Below are 15828 nucleotides of genomic sequence, written 5' to 3' on the forward strand. Positions count from 1 at the left end.
AAATGATTTGCCTTTCTGTGGCCAGATAAACAGGTGATGTTTTTAACTAGTTATCACGTAGTCTTCTCTTTATTATTGTGTCATAATAATGCAAATTACATAAAAATGTGCATACCCCAAGGAGTTTATCTTGTAGGTATGTGAGGGGTGTGGACTTGGGGACACGGAGAGCAGGAGGTCCTGGGTTAGCAGTTTGGATGGCAATTAGAATCTCTCTGCATTGATTTCAACTTGTCAGGGTTTCAGTGTGTCTCCCTCTGCCCCTAACACAACTAGGGTGACCAGATGTCCTGATTTTTATAGGGACAGTCCCAATATTTGGAGCTTTTTCTTATATAGGCACCTATTACCACCCCACCTCCTGTCCTGATTTTTCACACTTGCTGTCTCGTCACCCTAAATGCAACAAAGAGTTAAATCCACTGGGGCAGATTCTGTCCCCAGCTGAGACCCCTTTATGCTACTGTGGGGCCAGAAGAGCTCCCTGACATAGGCATCCCTACGCTGTCTCACATACACAGGACCTGGTGTGTGTGGTGGTATAAAGGAGTGCTGGGGGAGTGGCTGAGGTGGCATGGAACAGTCAAAGAGTGGCTGTGAGGAAGCCACCATTAGCTCAGCCCCTTATCCAGGAAAGCCCCCCACACTTCCTGCTGAGATGCTGGGAGCCCTTAGCTGTCACTGAACTTAACTGGAGTTGAGAGCACTCAATGCTTTGCAAGGCCAGCTTTTGGGGTATGTCTACACTGCAAAAAAGAAAAAAAAAGTTAACTTGAGTTAAAATAGTAATGAAGACACAAAACTCCATTTTTAAATTTGGGTTAGGAGCTCAGGTCACAGCCTAAAGTTAACCCCAGGTAAGAACACACCTTTGCAAGTGCACTTCACTTCACTGGAAGTGGTGATGTGAGTGCAGTGCAGGCACAGGTCACAACAGTAGTGTAGATAGATGTGGTAGTATGGGCTTCAGCACAGGCTAGCAATGAGAGTACAATCGGCTGGAGGCCATGCCTACATACTCTGGCTGCTAGCCTGAGCTGAAGCCCATGCCACCTCATCTCCAGTACCTGTGTCAGCTAGATCACATCATTCCTTGCAGAGCATTAGGAGTAAGGTGCTTGGAGGCTGGCATGGGGTAGGTGCAGCTTGCTACTATGGAAGTCACAGGGCTAAGGCAAATTCCCCAGTAGGTCTGAGTAGGGGCAGCAGTTTAGGTTAGAATATAAATGGTATTTCAGTGGGCTTGTTTGTGAAAATACCTTATGCTCAGGCTGTAGCTCCCTCACCTCCTTCTCCCCAAGGTCAAGGGCTTCTAGCCTAGCGGCTGGTTTTCAGAACGGAGCGTGTGTGGATTTGGAGGGTCCACTCTGATTGGGAATTGCAGGTTGGGAAAAGGCTGGGTATGGAGACCTCTACTCTGCTGTGCTGTCAAGGCTACTCTGAGGTGGGGACGCCTTCAGCAGGGCTTTAAAAAGAGGCTTGTTGAAAACTAAGCAATGACTTTAACCCCCTGACCTATGGAGGGAGGCGCTGGCTGGAGAAGCAGGCACAGCTGGCACCAGTTTCAAACGCCCTGCGCACAGACACAAACACAAGGCAAGAGCTGGGGGCAGGTTGCACAGCTGCCCCTGGCTTTCTAGCGGGCTGATTGGAACCCCCTGCGCCAGCCACGCCCCAGCCATCACCCCCCCACGCGGGCAGCCTTTGCAGGCCAACACGCGGCCTTGGGGCTGAGGAGGACCCGCCGCAGCCCCATTCTGGCTGGGCACGTGCCCGTCCCCGGGATCAGGGTGCACGCAGCTGTCACGCGCGGCGAAGTGGTTGCTGGAGCAGGTGCATTTTGCACGCGCTGCCTCTAGCCGGCCGCCTCGGTTTCGTTGAGTCGCATCCTTTCCTCCTTGAGCTGGTTTTCCAGCTTTCGCTTCTCCCCTCCTTCGCATGCCTTCCATGATGTCAGCGCCGGGGGAGGGGGGTATGGAGGAGCTTCCTTAACCCTCCCATTGCCCAGCCTCCCGCAGCCATCAATGAGAAGGCAGCAAACGGGGAACAGCGGTTTGCTGAAGCGTTTTACTAGCAAGAGCCGGGTCTATTGTGCTGCCGGGAGATGAATGGCAGGAGGCAATACAGATGCTGTGCATGGCAGGGCTTGGCCCCTTGAATGCCAAGCTGGGGTCCTGAGTGCACATGGCTCCGCCACGGGAGGAATAAAGCAGCAGATCGGGGCATAGTGCAGGACTTCTTCGTTATCGCTGTTTCCCCTCAGCGTTATGGGTAGAGGTTTTGTGCAATGAATGTTGCCTCCAAAGCTTTTCTCCCAGCGAATATGGGCACAGCTGTATCCAGAAGGAAGACTCTGAGGAATGATGCTATATCTTCTGTAGCAGCTAAAGTTAGGTGAGTGAGAACCTCGGTCTAGGCAAGTTTATAGCAAGGGTGCGATCAACATAACTACCCAAGAAGATTCTGGCAATGCCTTGCTAAGCGAAATGCCCGCACAACTCAATGTGCTGCCTGGGGTGTGCACTCTGACTGGCTAACTGCATTACAAATGTCAGCGTAGAAGAAATCTGGGCATTTGCACAGGGCAGGGTGTGTGTGTGTGAGGGGGCATAATAAGACTCGGTATTGCAGGTGTTTGCATTTGTCTCCTCTCTCTTTCTTTCTGGTGAAATTCACTAAACGAATAGTGCTCGAACGTGCAAACATTTTAGATGCCTCATTGTTTTTCCAGACAAGGTAATATCCCTGCAAAGCAAACTAAACTAAGACAATCAGGCTTGTTTGTGTGGGTGGGGAGAGAATGTGATGCTTGATTTCCTTGCTCCCTTTAACCTGCAGGCTCCAGTGGAGAATACTGCTTATTTATTTTTAGCTTTATTCTGGCTTTCCAGTGGGTTTAAATAGCAAATGACATGAGCTGTAAGGAACCATCTGCCTAGCGGGAGGCCTGTCAAAAAATCACTCATGGGAATAACACAAACCAATCTCAAGTAATTAATGGCATCGATTTGCAATCAGGAAATCACATTTGGTATATGAATTTTACATATATAATGACATAACTTTTTGTGTTCCTCAAAACACCCTGTGGTGCAAAATCTCACTGTCTCTTTGGTTACTGTATGTGTGAGTGAGCACCTCAAGGACTAATGAACAGTGCAGTTCATTCTGCATTTAGTATGGGTGCATTAAGCTAATAGAAAGAATCTCTCTTTGAACAATCCTTCTGTAGGGAATGTAACTAATGACTGCTCAGAGTAGGAACATTTTTCATTAGACACTACATCGTACATCTGCAGTCTAGAAATGCTGACATACACAGTACCTATAGACATATGGCTAATATTTGAAAAATACCTAATATATGATAAATGCTTATCCTGTGCAAAACAGAAAGTTCACTCTTAAATGTCTGACATGCAGCACATACGATTGTACTATGCAATTCTCTCAAGTTTCATATAACTGTTTTCAAATGAACAACCTTCAAAGAGTTAATTCATCTGGGAAGGTTCTACCCAGGGCATATTCCCAGCTTTGCTAGCATCATCAGTTGGTATTGTCCAAATGCCAGCCCCACTGAGGCAGGGGTTTAATGTTTTAATGAGCTAGTCATCAGAGTGGATCCTTTCAATCCTTGTAAATGGCAAATACTTTGAGTTTGCCTGGTTTGGTTTGCATCTGCATATCTGACCACATGGCTGGTGATAGTTTTCCCAGTGAGGTGATCGTCAGTTCCCCCTGTAATAAAAAAGCCATCCTGTGAAAAGCCAAACCTACCAAATATCCCCATTTCTTGGAATGTCTCAGGCCATTACGTTTACCCTTTGAAAGGTTTTCTTTTCTTAGTACTTGATCCATGCTATAGAATTTGGGCATATATTGCCCATCCCTGCTACCTTTTATTGTGGTAAGACGTGAGAAAAGATTAATAAAACTGGGAATTTTCAGCTTGGAAAAGAGACCACTAAGAGGGATACAATAGAGGTCTGTAAAATCATGACTGGTGTGGAGAAAGTAAATAAGGAAATATTATTTACTCCTCATAACACAAGAACTGGGAGTCACCAAATGAAATGAATAGGCAGCATATTTAAAACAAACAAAAGGAAGTATTTCTTCACACAATGCACAGTCAACCTGTGGAAATCCTTGCCAGAGGATGTTGTGAAGGCCAAGATAGGGTTCAAAAAGACTAGATAAGTTCATGGAGGATAGGTTCATCAATGACTATTAACCAGGATAGGCAGGGAGAGCCTCTGTTTGCCAGAAGCTGGAAACAAGCGACAGGGGATGGAGCTCTTGATGATTACCTGTTGTGTTCATCCCCTCTGAAGCATCTGGCCCTGGCCACTGTCAGAAGACAGGATACTTTGGTCTGATCCAGTGTGGCTGTTCTTATGGCTCCTGGGAGATCCTGAAAAACTTGTCTGTTGCTTGATAGGACTTGGGATTTTTTTTTTTTTTTTTAAATATAGATGAGCTTCACATCTTAAACTGACTGTGGAATATTGACCATGAAGATGGCAGAGAGCTGGCTCCATCCCTGCTGTGTGGCAAACACAGCTGCAGCCCTCAGGAGATATTTGCCTTTTGCTTCCTAGTGGCTGCTGGGCTGATATTATGTGGACAATCATAAAGGGAATAGGTCCATTAGTAGCACTGGCTGCTTCCCCAGTTTTAGATGTTCACTGCTAAGCAGATTGGAGGAAGTGAACTTTTCATATGAACTTGAGGGAGACTCTTTTTGCTAGAAAAAATTATAGCCGAGTTCTCTGTAGAGCCCAGTCCATGCTGCGCTGACAAATAGACTTAAAGTAACTTGTCACTCTGAAGCTCTAAGGTACAGCATTAAATCCCAATGATGGTAATAGTGGGGTAAGAACAGAGGAAGTGATGTAGTTAGAAATGGACAGTGCAGAAGGCAATATAGTTCAGATTATTTTTAGGGCTGTCAAGCAATTAAAATTAATCGCAATTAATCACGCAATTAAAAAAATAATCACGATTAATTGCACTGTTAAACAATAACAGAATACCATTTATTTAAATATTTTGGATGTTTTATACATTTTCAAATTGATTTCAATCATAACACAATAAAAAGTGTACAGTTCTCACTTTATTTTTTTATTACAAATATTTGCACTGTAAAAAACAAGAAATAGAATGGAAAAATACATTTCATACAAGTACTGTAGTGCAATCTCTTTACCATGAAAGTTGAACTTACAAATGTGGAATTATGTACAAAAAAATCTGCATTCAAATGTAGAACTTTAGAGCCTACAAGTCCACCCAGTCCTACTTCTTGTTCAGCCAATTTCTCAGACAAACAAGTTTGGTTACAATTTGCAGGAGATAATGCTGCCTGCTTCTTGTTTACAATGTCACCTGAAAGTGAGAACAGGTGTTTGCATGACACTTTTGTAGCTGGCATCACAAGATATTTATGTGCTAGATGTGCTGAAGATTCATATGTCCCTTCATGCTTCAACCACCATTCCAGTGGACTTGCGTCCTTGGTGATGATGGGTTCTGCTTGATAACGATCCAAAGCAGAGCAGACCGACGCATGTTCATTTTCATCATGTGAATTATATGCCACTAGTAAAAGGTTGATTTTTTGGTGGTGGTGGTGGTTCAGGTTCTGTATTTTCTGCATTGGAGCATTGCTCTTTTAAGACTTTCGAAAGCATGCTCCGTCCCTCTCAGATTTTTGAAAGGCGCTTCAAATTCTTAAACCTTGGGTCACGTGCTGTAGCTATCTTTAGAAATCTCACATTGGTACCTTCTTTGCATTTTGTCAAATCTGCTGTGAAAGTGTCCTTAAAATCAACAACATGTGCTGGGTCATCATTCGAGACTGCTACAACATGAAATATATGGCACAATGCAGGTAAAACAGAACAGGAGACATACAATTCTCCAAGTCATGTAGTCACAAATTTAATAAATGCATTATTTTTTAATGAGCATGGAGCCTGCTGGGATCACTGCAGCAATTATGAGCACTGTAAACACCACACACAGTATCCTGGAGTATATACAGAACCTGCCAAAGCAAAACCAGACGAGGAGGTGACGGCAGCGCGCTGACTAGACTGATGAAGATGTAGACATGGACATAGACTTCTCGCAAAGTACGGGCCCCGACAGTGTGCACATCATGATGTTAATGGAGCACGTTCATGCGGTGGAATGCCAGTTCTGGGCCCAGGAAACAAGCACAGGCTGGTGGGACTGCATAATGTTGCAGGTCTCGAATGAATCCCAGTGACTGCGGAACTTTCGCATGCATAAGGGCACTTTCATGGAACTTTGTGACTTGCTTTCCCCTGCCCTGAAGCACCAGAATACCAAGATGAGAGCAGCCCTCACAGTTGGGAAGCTAGTGGCAATAGCCCTGTGAAACCTTGCAATGCCAGACAGCTACTGGTAAGTCGGGAGTCAATATGGAATGGGCAAATTTACTGTGGGGGCTGCTGTGATCCAAGGAGCCCACGCAATAAAAGATCTACTGCTATCAAGGCTAGTGACTCTGGGAAATGTGCAGGTTATAGTGGATAGCTTTTCTGCAATGGGATTCCCTAACTGTGGTGGGGCGATAGATGGAACCCATATCCCTATCTTGGCACCAGAGCACCAGGGCACCCAGTACATAAATTGCAAGGGGTACTTTTCAATGGTGTTGCAAGCACTGGTGGATCACAAGGGACGTTTCATCGGCATCAATGTGGGATGGCCGGGAATGGTACATGACACTCATGTCTTCAGGAGCTGTGGTCTATTTCAAAAGCTGCAGGAAGGGACTTTCTTCCCAGACCAGAAAATAACCGTTGGGGAAGTTGAAATGTGGTCCTTGGGGACCCAGCCTACCCCTTAATGCCATGGCTCATGAATCCATACACAGGCAGCCTGGACAGCAGTCAGGAGCTGTTCAGCCACAGGCTGAGCAAGTGCAGAATGGTGGTAGAATGTGCATTTGGACACTTGAAAGCACTCTGGTGCAGTTTACTGACTCGGTTAGACCTCAGTGAAACCAATATTCCCATTGTTATTACTGCTTGCTGTGCACTCCACAATCTCTGTGAGTAAGGGGAAGACGTTTGTCAGGGTGGGAGGTTGAGGCAAATCACCTGGCCACTAATTATGCGCAGTGAGACACCAGGGCAATTAGAAGGGCACAGCAGGACACACTGCGCATCAGAGAAGCTTTGAAAACCAGTTTCATGACTGGCCAGGCTACGGTGTGACAGTTCTGTTTGTTTCTCTTAATGAACCCTCCTCCCCCTTCCTTGGTTCACTCTACTTCCCTGTAAGGTAAACACCTTCTCCTCCCACCTTTGATCACCACTTGCAGAGGCAATAAAGTCATTGTTGCTTCACATTGGTGCATTCTTTATTAATTCATCACACAAATGGGGGTAGCCCAGGAGGGATGGGGGTGGAGGGAAGGACATGGCCACACCGCACTTTAAAACTTAAACTTATTGAAGGACAGCCTTCTGTTGCTTGGGCAATCCTCTGGGGTGGAATGGCTGGACGGCTGGAGGACCCCCCCCCCCCACCGCGTTCTTGGGTGTCTGGGTGAGGAGGCTATAGAACTTGGGGAGGAGGGCGGTTGGTTACACAGGGGCTGTAGTTGCGGTCTGTGCTCCTTCTGCCTTTCCTGTATCTCGACCATATGCTGGAGCATATCAGTTTGATGCTCCAGCAGTCAGAGCATCGACTCTTGCCTTCTGTCAGCAAGCTGACGCCACCTATCCTCTTCAGCCCAGCAGTCAGAGCATCGACTCTTGCCTTCTGTCAGCAAGCTGACGCCACCTATCCTCTTCAGCCCATCACCTCTCCTTGCATTCCTGTTATGCTTTCCTGCACTCTAACATCATCTGCCTCCACACATTCTGGTGTGCTCTGTCCGTGTGGGAGAACTGCAGTAGCTCTGAGAACATCTCATCCCGAGTGCATTTTTTTCACCTTCTAATCTTTGCTAGCCTCTGTGAAAGAGAAACATTTGCAGCTGGTGGGGGGCGGGGAGAAGGGAGAGTGGTAGTGAAAAAGACACATTTTAGGGAACAGTAGGATCACTCTTTCCTGTTAAACCTTGCCGTTCACATTACACAGCACATGTGCTTTCATTACAAGGTAATATTTTGCCTCTTATATTGAGGGTCTGCCGGTGTGGTGTGAGAGATCACTCCCACCATGCCAGGCAACAGAATTCAGCTTTCAGGCAGCTATGGTAAGCCACAGTCTTTTGGCTTCTTTAATCTTCACAACGTTTGGGAATGGTTTCAAATAGCAGCGCCCTCCTTTCCCATACCAAGCGGCCATTGGATTGACCATTTAAAATGAGTTTGCAATTTAAAAGGAGGGTCTGCAGTTTGTGGGTTAGTGTGCAGCACAAAATCAAATTCTCTTCCCCCCCCCACTTTTCTATGGGATGATCACTTCACCCCTCCCCCCACCGTGTGGCTAACAGCAGGGAACATTTCTGTTCAGCCTTAATTTTCACACGGCACTGCTGTGCGTCCCTATTATGGCCTCTGTCCTTCATGCCCTTTGAGACTTTTTCTAATGCTCTGGCATTTCGTTTACTGCAACAGAGTTCAGCTAGCACGGATTCGTCTCCCCATATGGCAAGCAGATCCTGTACCTCCCGTTTGGTTCATGCTGGAGCTCTTTTGCGATTCTGGGACTCCATCATGGTCACCTCTGCTGATGAGATCTGCACTCAGCTGCACCTTGCCACTCTGGCTAAACAGGAAATGAGATTCAAAAGTTTGCAGGCCTTTTCCTGTCTACCTGGCCAGTGCATCTGAGTTGAGAGCGCTCTCCAGAGTGGTCACAATGGAGCACTCTGGGATAGCTCCCAGAGGCCAATACTATTGAATTGCGTCCACACTACTCCAAATTCGACTTGGCAAAGCCGATTTCAGCACTGATCCCCTCATCGGAGGTGGAGTAAAGAAATCGATTTAAAGAGCCCTTTAAGTCAAAAAAAAGGTCTTCGTCGTGTGGACGGGTCCAGGCTTAAATCGAGGTAACGCTGCTAAATTCGACCTAAAATTGTAGTGTAGACCAGGCCTCAGAACGATTTCTAGTAGACAACTTTTCTTCTATGTGAGAGACATGAATATATGACCCTATTACTGAGCAGGGTACAGAATTTGTTTACTGTTGTGTGACAAGCATGGATGGTCTAACAGGTCTAAAATCCCTCGAACCGTAAATTCAAATCCCAGCAGGTTTGATTCAGCCCTTCAGCTTTCCCACATGGATTCATTAACTTCCATGCAGTTTACTGCAAGTTGGCTCTTTCAAACAAATCTTTAAAAACCAAAGCCCTATCTGCTCTTCATGGACATCACCTGTACCTTGATTAAAAACAAGTGATTGCCCTGGCATTCTTGGTCAACATTACCTCCTCTTCTGATGCAGTTGTAGTATAGAATGTAATGATCAGGTGCTATCTCCAGTCCAGAAGTGGCTGCAATTCAGTGTTACATTGTGCAGTCTTAAAACGTAAGAAATGTCCTGTATAAGTGTGAAATAGCATCATTATTATACTGCATCCCTTGTTAGAGCAATGAGTGGGAATGAAGTCTTCCCATGCTGTGTGTTGGTGCATACAGTACCATGGCATATGGCCCTTCAGTACCTATGAACACAATGGAGGGATTTATGTTGCATGGGAGATGTCTTCATATGATTATTCTTTGAGTGGACGTATAGGATGGTTTTCATGCACAACTCTCGCGTCCCTGCCTTGTTATATAGCAGACCTGTTCGGGTGGTTGTTGTGCTGTAAAGACTTGACTTGCAATATACCAGCTTCTGCTAGGGTTCATGGAACTCATGATGTTTTGTTACACATTTCCCTGCTAAAATTGTGTCAATTCTATGAGCTTATTGAATAATACATGTGAACATCCCTTTGTTTCATCTACACAGCTGCTGGCATGCACACAGGATACCCTCTCCCCTGCTCGAGACCCCTCTTAGGAGGTTACATGAGATACAATACCTTGTAGTATAAAGTCCTTCCAGATTCACCATATTGTACAGCATGCCAGCTTCTTGCCACCTACTGAACCTGTCTAAATCTCCCATATTGCTTTAAAAATTTCAATGTCTCTTTTAAAATGCTGAGCCCAGTGCTGGTACCTTTAATAATAAATAGCTGCAATAAGGAATCTGTTTTAACCAGCTAAAGGAAGCAGTGATAGCCTAGACTGACAAGGGCAGAACACACACAGTCTATGTGGAGGAAAATCTAAAGGGGTATGTTGCTCTTGGACATTAACAGTCCCCTGGTTATGCCTTCTGACACCTCTGAGTTGGGGCAACATGTTTAGGCTCTTTGCAGTCACATTATTTACCTGAGGTAAGTTTTTCTTTTCTTCATGCTGATAGTTAAATGAATATCCCTTGCTCTCTGCTCCACGTTGCCAACCACTGTGAAGGGTTTTCTGTCCAGGTCATGGATAATTTTGGTGGGTTTCGAACCACATTAGCTGTGTTCATAGTGGCAGAATTGAGGGGTGAGGGAAGTGGGGCAAACATAGAATATCAGGGTTGGAAGGGACCTCAGGAGGTCATCTAGTCCAACCCTCTGGCAGATTTTTCCCCCAGCTCCCTAAACGGCCCCCTCAAGGATTGAGCTCGCAACCGTGGGTTTACCAGGCCAATGCTCAAACCACTGAGCTTTCCCTCCGCACAAACAAGATTTATTAGTAAATGTTGTTGTTAATAAAGTTTTATTGGTTTTTGGTTTGAATTGCAAAATTAGAGAATGAGGAGAACACAGTAGCTGCCATGCGATTGATTTTAGTAAAACATTCTGTAGTATCTTATGAAATTGTTATGATTTCAAATTGGCTTAGGTAGGAAAACTACCGTGTAGAATTGTGCATTGGTCACGGACTTTAAATAAAGAAAGGGTTATGGTAAACTGCAGTGCCTAGGCATGCGCATGGGGTGTGCTAGGTGTGCCCAGGCATACCTAATGCAGGGGTGGGCCTGGCCCCTCAGGGCTTTGGATCTGGTCCATGGGACTTGCTCCCTGTAGTGCTGCAGGCCTTGTGCCACTCTCAGAAATGGCTGGCACCATGTCCCTGGGGCCTTGGGGGGGGGAAGAGGGAGGCACAGGGCTCCATGTGCTGCTCCAGGCACCGTCCTCTGCAGCTCCCATTGGCCAGGAACGGGGAACCGCGGCCAGTGGGAGCTTCAGGGGAGGTACCTGGAGGCATGGCAAGGGTAGCGTGCGGAGCCCTGTACCCCCGCCCAAGGGCCATGCAGGGACGTGATTAGTGGCACGGTGTGGGGCCTGGGCAGACAGCCAGGGAACACGCTGCTGCTACCTTGAGCTGCTTTAGGTAAGTGGCACCGGGCTGGAGCCTGAAACCCTCCTGCACCCAGCCTCCCAATTCCCTGTCCTGAGCTCCCTGCCTGCACCCCGCACCCCTTCTCTGTCCCAATCATAGAATCATAAAATATCAGGGTTGGAAGGGACCTCAGGAGGTCATCTAGTCCAGCCCCCTGCTCAAAGCAGGACCAATCCCCAACTAAATCATCCCAGCCAGGGCTTTGTCAAGCTTGACCTTAAAAATCTCTAAGGAAGGAGATTCCACCACCTCCCTAGGTAACCCATTCCAGTGCTTCACCACCCTCCTAGTGAAAAAGTTTTTCCTAATATCCAACCTAAACCTCCCCCACTGCAACTTGAAACCATTACTCCTCGTTCTGTCATCAGGTACCACTGAGAACAATCGCTTGCCCTGAGCCCATTCCTGCACATCACACCCCCTCCTGTACCCCAGCCCCTTGCCCCGGCCCTGCATACAATTTCCCCACCCCAATGTGGCCCTCAGCCCAAAAAGTTTGTCCACCCCTGCCCTAATGTCTCAGAAAAAAGAGCAGCTTTGCATTTTAATTTAATCGCATGATATGCTCTTTTAGTTATGAAGTATGGATTGTTGTATTATGCAATAAGCGCCGAATTGCGTAATATAGATGCTGTAGAAATGTATGGAAAGCCCGCGTTCACTTGCAGCATGCCTCCCCACTACTGCAGCATCGCATTACCATTGGTCCTCCCCTCCCTCTCCAGCTACTATTCTAGAAAATTCTTTGACCTATATAGGCGGCCGCATCAGGCGTGCCCAGCGCAGTGTCTACAGTGTTTGTAATCTTTGTTGCGTGTACTCTACTGAAATAGCATAACAAGCCCGTGGCTTTACATTTCAATCGTATGATACCCTCCGTTTAATTTTAAAATATGGATTGGTTCATTGTTAAGATAAGAAAAGGATCAGACAGACTGAATTATAATGAATGCGCTGATAGTAGTGCAAATAGCTCGGACTCCTTGGTTAAGAACTTACATGAAGATAATGCTGCCACCAGTTCCAGTACATGCAATAAACTGAGTAATGACCAACAGAAACAGACTTTGTAGTTCCTATTCAAAGCTATCAAACATTCCATCTGATGACCTGGTCTGGGATATTCCAAAAAATAGATTAGAACCCCGGTCTCAATTATCTAGAGGTCCTTGTCAGCCTAGATTGAGCATGTTTCCTAGAAGTAAAATAGGGATTAAAGAAAGAAGTTTTCAGTTCGAATGGTATGAGAAAGTATAAGTGGTTAGAACATAGCCCATCAAAGAATGCAGCATTTTGCTTTTACTGCCATTGCTTCTCCTCTAATGATGCAGCAAACAAAGGTCACACGGATCCAGCATTTATTGATAAGGGATTCACAAACTGGCATAGGGCTAACGAAAGTTTTAAAAACCGCCAACTGTCAAAATCTCATGTGTTGAGCTGTTCTTCCTGGTCAAGTTTTAATGAAGGGAAACCTATTGATGTATTGTTGGATGAAGGCAAACAGGCTTATCTGTCTAAACAAGAAGAAGAATGGTGCCACAACCGAAGTGTAATGGAGCGACTGATTGACATTCTTCTGTGTTTGACGAAAGGTGGGAGACCATTTAAGGGTCACAATGAAAAAGCTGACACTTTTGAGAGTTGTTTATTTCTAAATCTTGTCAATATGCTCCAAAAATATGATCCCATAATGGCAAAGCATGTGCAACAATCTCCTCAAAATGCTACCTATCTGAGTAATCTCAACCAAAATGATTTAATTGTGGCCTTGCACAATGTCGTGCAACAAAAGATTGTGTCTTCACTAAATGGAAAAATGGTCTCAATAATTGCAGGTGACACTGCTGACTGTGGACACCATGAACAGATGTCCATTGTGGTGTGGTATTTTGACAATGAAAAACATAGTCCAGTTGAACATTTTGTGTCTGTTCAGAGACTATTAACAGTTGATTCTCAGTCTATTTTTGACCAGTTAAATGATGTCCTCAGCGTTCTTGAAATTGACTGGTCATCAGTGATGTCTCTCTGTTTTGATGGTGCATCTAGTATGTCTGGATGTACTGGAGGAGATCAAATGAAATGTAAAGAAAAACAGTGAAATACTCTATGTACACTGCTATGGGTATTGTTTGACCCTCCTCCTAGTAGATCATGCACTTCAAGTAAACAAAACAGAACTGTCTTTGATTTTTTTGGTGTTATTCAGACTCTTTATGCCTTCATGGAGGGGAGTCCTGTGCGACAAGCAGTAATGGAGAAGATTTCCCAAGAAGTAGGATCCCAGTTGAAGACTTTGAAGTCACTGTCAAACACAGGGTGGGCATGCAGAGCAGAAGCAGTGGCTCCTGTAAAACAAAACTGCTCCATCATTTTACAAGCTTTAGAAGAGATTATAGAAACAACTTGCCTTGCCAACGCTAAAATAAAAGCCAGGGGCCTTATCCATGAACTAAATTCATTGAAGTTCATCTTTGCCCTTCACATGGTGCACCCTATTCTCCAGATGGTGGTAAAAGTGAGTAAGGCTCTTCAAGCTCCAGATCTCAACTCACTTACTGCAATGACAGGGGTGAAAAGCTTGCAAAAATCTTTGGCTGCGATGAGAAGTGGCCCAGAATATTTTCAATCTATTTTCAATGACAGTGTGAAAATGTGTGTAGAGCATGGTATATCGATTGCCCCAGTTAAGAAGAGAAAAACATCCACTCGTATTGATGACGTGTTTGAGTCCCAGCATCACTTTGATACAAAAGAGGAGCAGGAGAGAATAACTTCATTTTACCCAGTGATTACCAGCATTGACCAGCGATTTGAACGGGAAACTTGTAAAATTGTGACTGCAATGGGAAAACTGCTGAACTTAGACATTGGCAGGGACGATATGAGAATCATTGCCAACAAATTTAAAGTGTTCTTGGATGAGTTGGAAGCTGAAGTTGGATTCCTTCGGGGTCATGACAGATCTGTTCCGAAAGTCAGCAGTATGAACACCACCAGAGAGTGGCTTGATTGGCTAAAGGAATAGGATTGGTCTTCCATGTTCCAGGCCTTTTACAAATCTATTCAATCCTTTCCAGTCTTACCTGTTACAAGCTGTTCATGTGAAAGCGCCTTTTCGAAACTAGCACATGTAAAAAACAAACTAAGAAGTACAATGTCCCAACAGCGCCTCGACTCACTCATGATTTTGTACATTGAACAAGAATTGACTTAGTCAGTTAATTACAATGATGTGATTGAGGCATTTAAGTCCATAACACCTGGTGTGCAACGTCTCATTCTGTAGGACAGGAAAATGAAGAAATCTTAGTCTGTTTTGATCAATTTGAGTTAACTCATTATCTGGTTAAAGATAAAGATAATGAAAATTGACTGTATGTTTGTATATGCTAGGTTATCGCTACAGCAAAAATTTGGTATTTTTGTCTCATTTTTTTAAGTGAAGTTTAGTTGTTGTTAATTTAAAAAAAATAAGTTTTTAGTTTATTTAGTTTGATGAATAAAAATAATGTCCTTTATGATTGAGTATTCAATAAATGTTTGCCTTTTAAAAAAAAAAATTCTCTGGGTGCACACCCTAATGAAATGTGCTGCACACGCCTATGCTGCAGGGTATTGAGGAGTGGACTGCCTGCTGCAGAGATTGGAAGTAGGTCTGGTCTAATTTAACTTCCCAATTAATATTCTGAAGGAGGGAGTATCTAATGCATCAGTGGCATTTGCAGATGGTGCTAAACTGGAATAGCTGTGAAAACTGGTGAGGGCACAAAAATAACACAAAGGGTATGGCATAGAGATTAGACATAAGGACAGCTACATGAGATGGAGCTTGGCAAAGTGCAAGCTATTACACCGGAGGGAAATATCTGAAACTCTGAGTCCATGAGAAGGGATTGGATACCAGAAAGCAGGAATGCAGAAGAAGACAAAGGGTTAGTGTGGACAGCAAATTAGACAGGAATTTGCAATGAAATTGGCTGCAATATTGTGGTCATGACTGAATATTGTATTGATATTGTTCTAGTCTCACTAGTCGATAATCTGGTGATAGACAATGGTCAAGTGTCCATGTTGTTTTTTTAGTCAGTCCAAAGTGCTTGATATCATGGACTGTGGCATTTTCTTGATGTGTCTGCAGACCCAGCCCAGAGTGGACAGCACCATTCTTGACTGGTTCTCTTCCGCCTTCACTGGGAAATCCCGGAGAGTGGTTTTGAATAATCACCTGTGTTTTGAGTAATCATCACTCTCATGTGAGATACCATGGGATCTATGCTGTCGCCTCTTCTGTTCCTGCTGGAGAAGATGATGAGATGTTTGGGGTCAGGTCTTCGGACCACAGCACAGGGACTGTTCCTCAGATTGGCCCCATGCAACAGGTGGGGTGGGGAGGTTTTTACTCATCCCTCAGCAGCTGTGCAGGGGCTGCTCA

General features: G+C 45.0%; 1 protein-coding gene across 6 annotated transcripts in view; it reads left to right on the top strand.

Annotated features, from left to right (window-relative positions):
• The first annotated feature begins 2099 nt into the window (after positions 1-2099).
• Positions 2100-15828, top strand: part of NSMF (NMDA receptor synaptonuclear signaling and neuronal migration factor) — an 87923-nt gene continuing 74194 nt past the window's right edge. For 5 of the 6 annotated variants that reach the window (XM_032797490.2, XM_032797512.2, XM_075060454.1 and 2 more), the window contains exon 1: positions 2100-2394. In XM_032797490.2, the coding sequence (XP_032653381.1) occupies positions 2288-2394 (107 nt within the window). In that variant the 5' untranslated portion in view covers positions 2100-2287. The remainder of the gene's footprint in view (positions 2395-15828) is intronic. The other variant, XM_075060453.1, reaches the window with a different exon arrangement.

The sequence above is a fragment of the Chelonoidis abingdonii genome, chromosome 24, assembly GCF_003597395.2.
Source record: "Chelonoidis abingdonii isolate Lonesome George chromosome 24, CheloAbing_2.0, whole genome shotgun sequence".
Lineage (NCBI taxonomy): Eukaryota > Metazoa > Chordata > Testudines > Testudinidae > Chelonoidis > Chelonoidis abingdonii.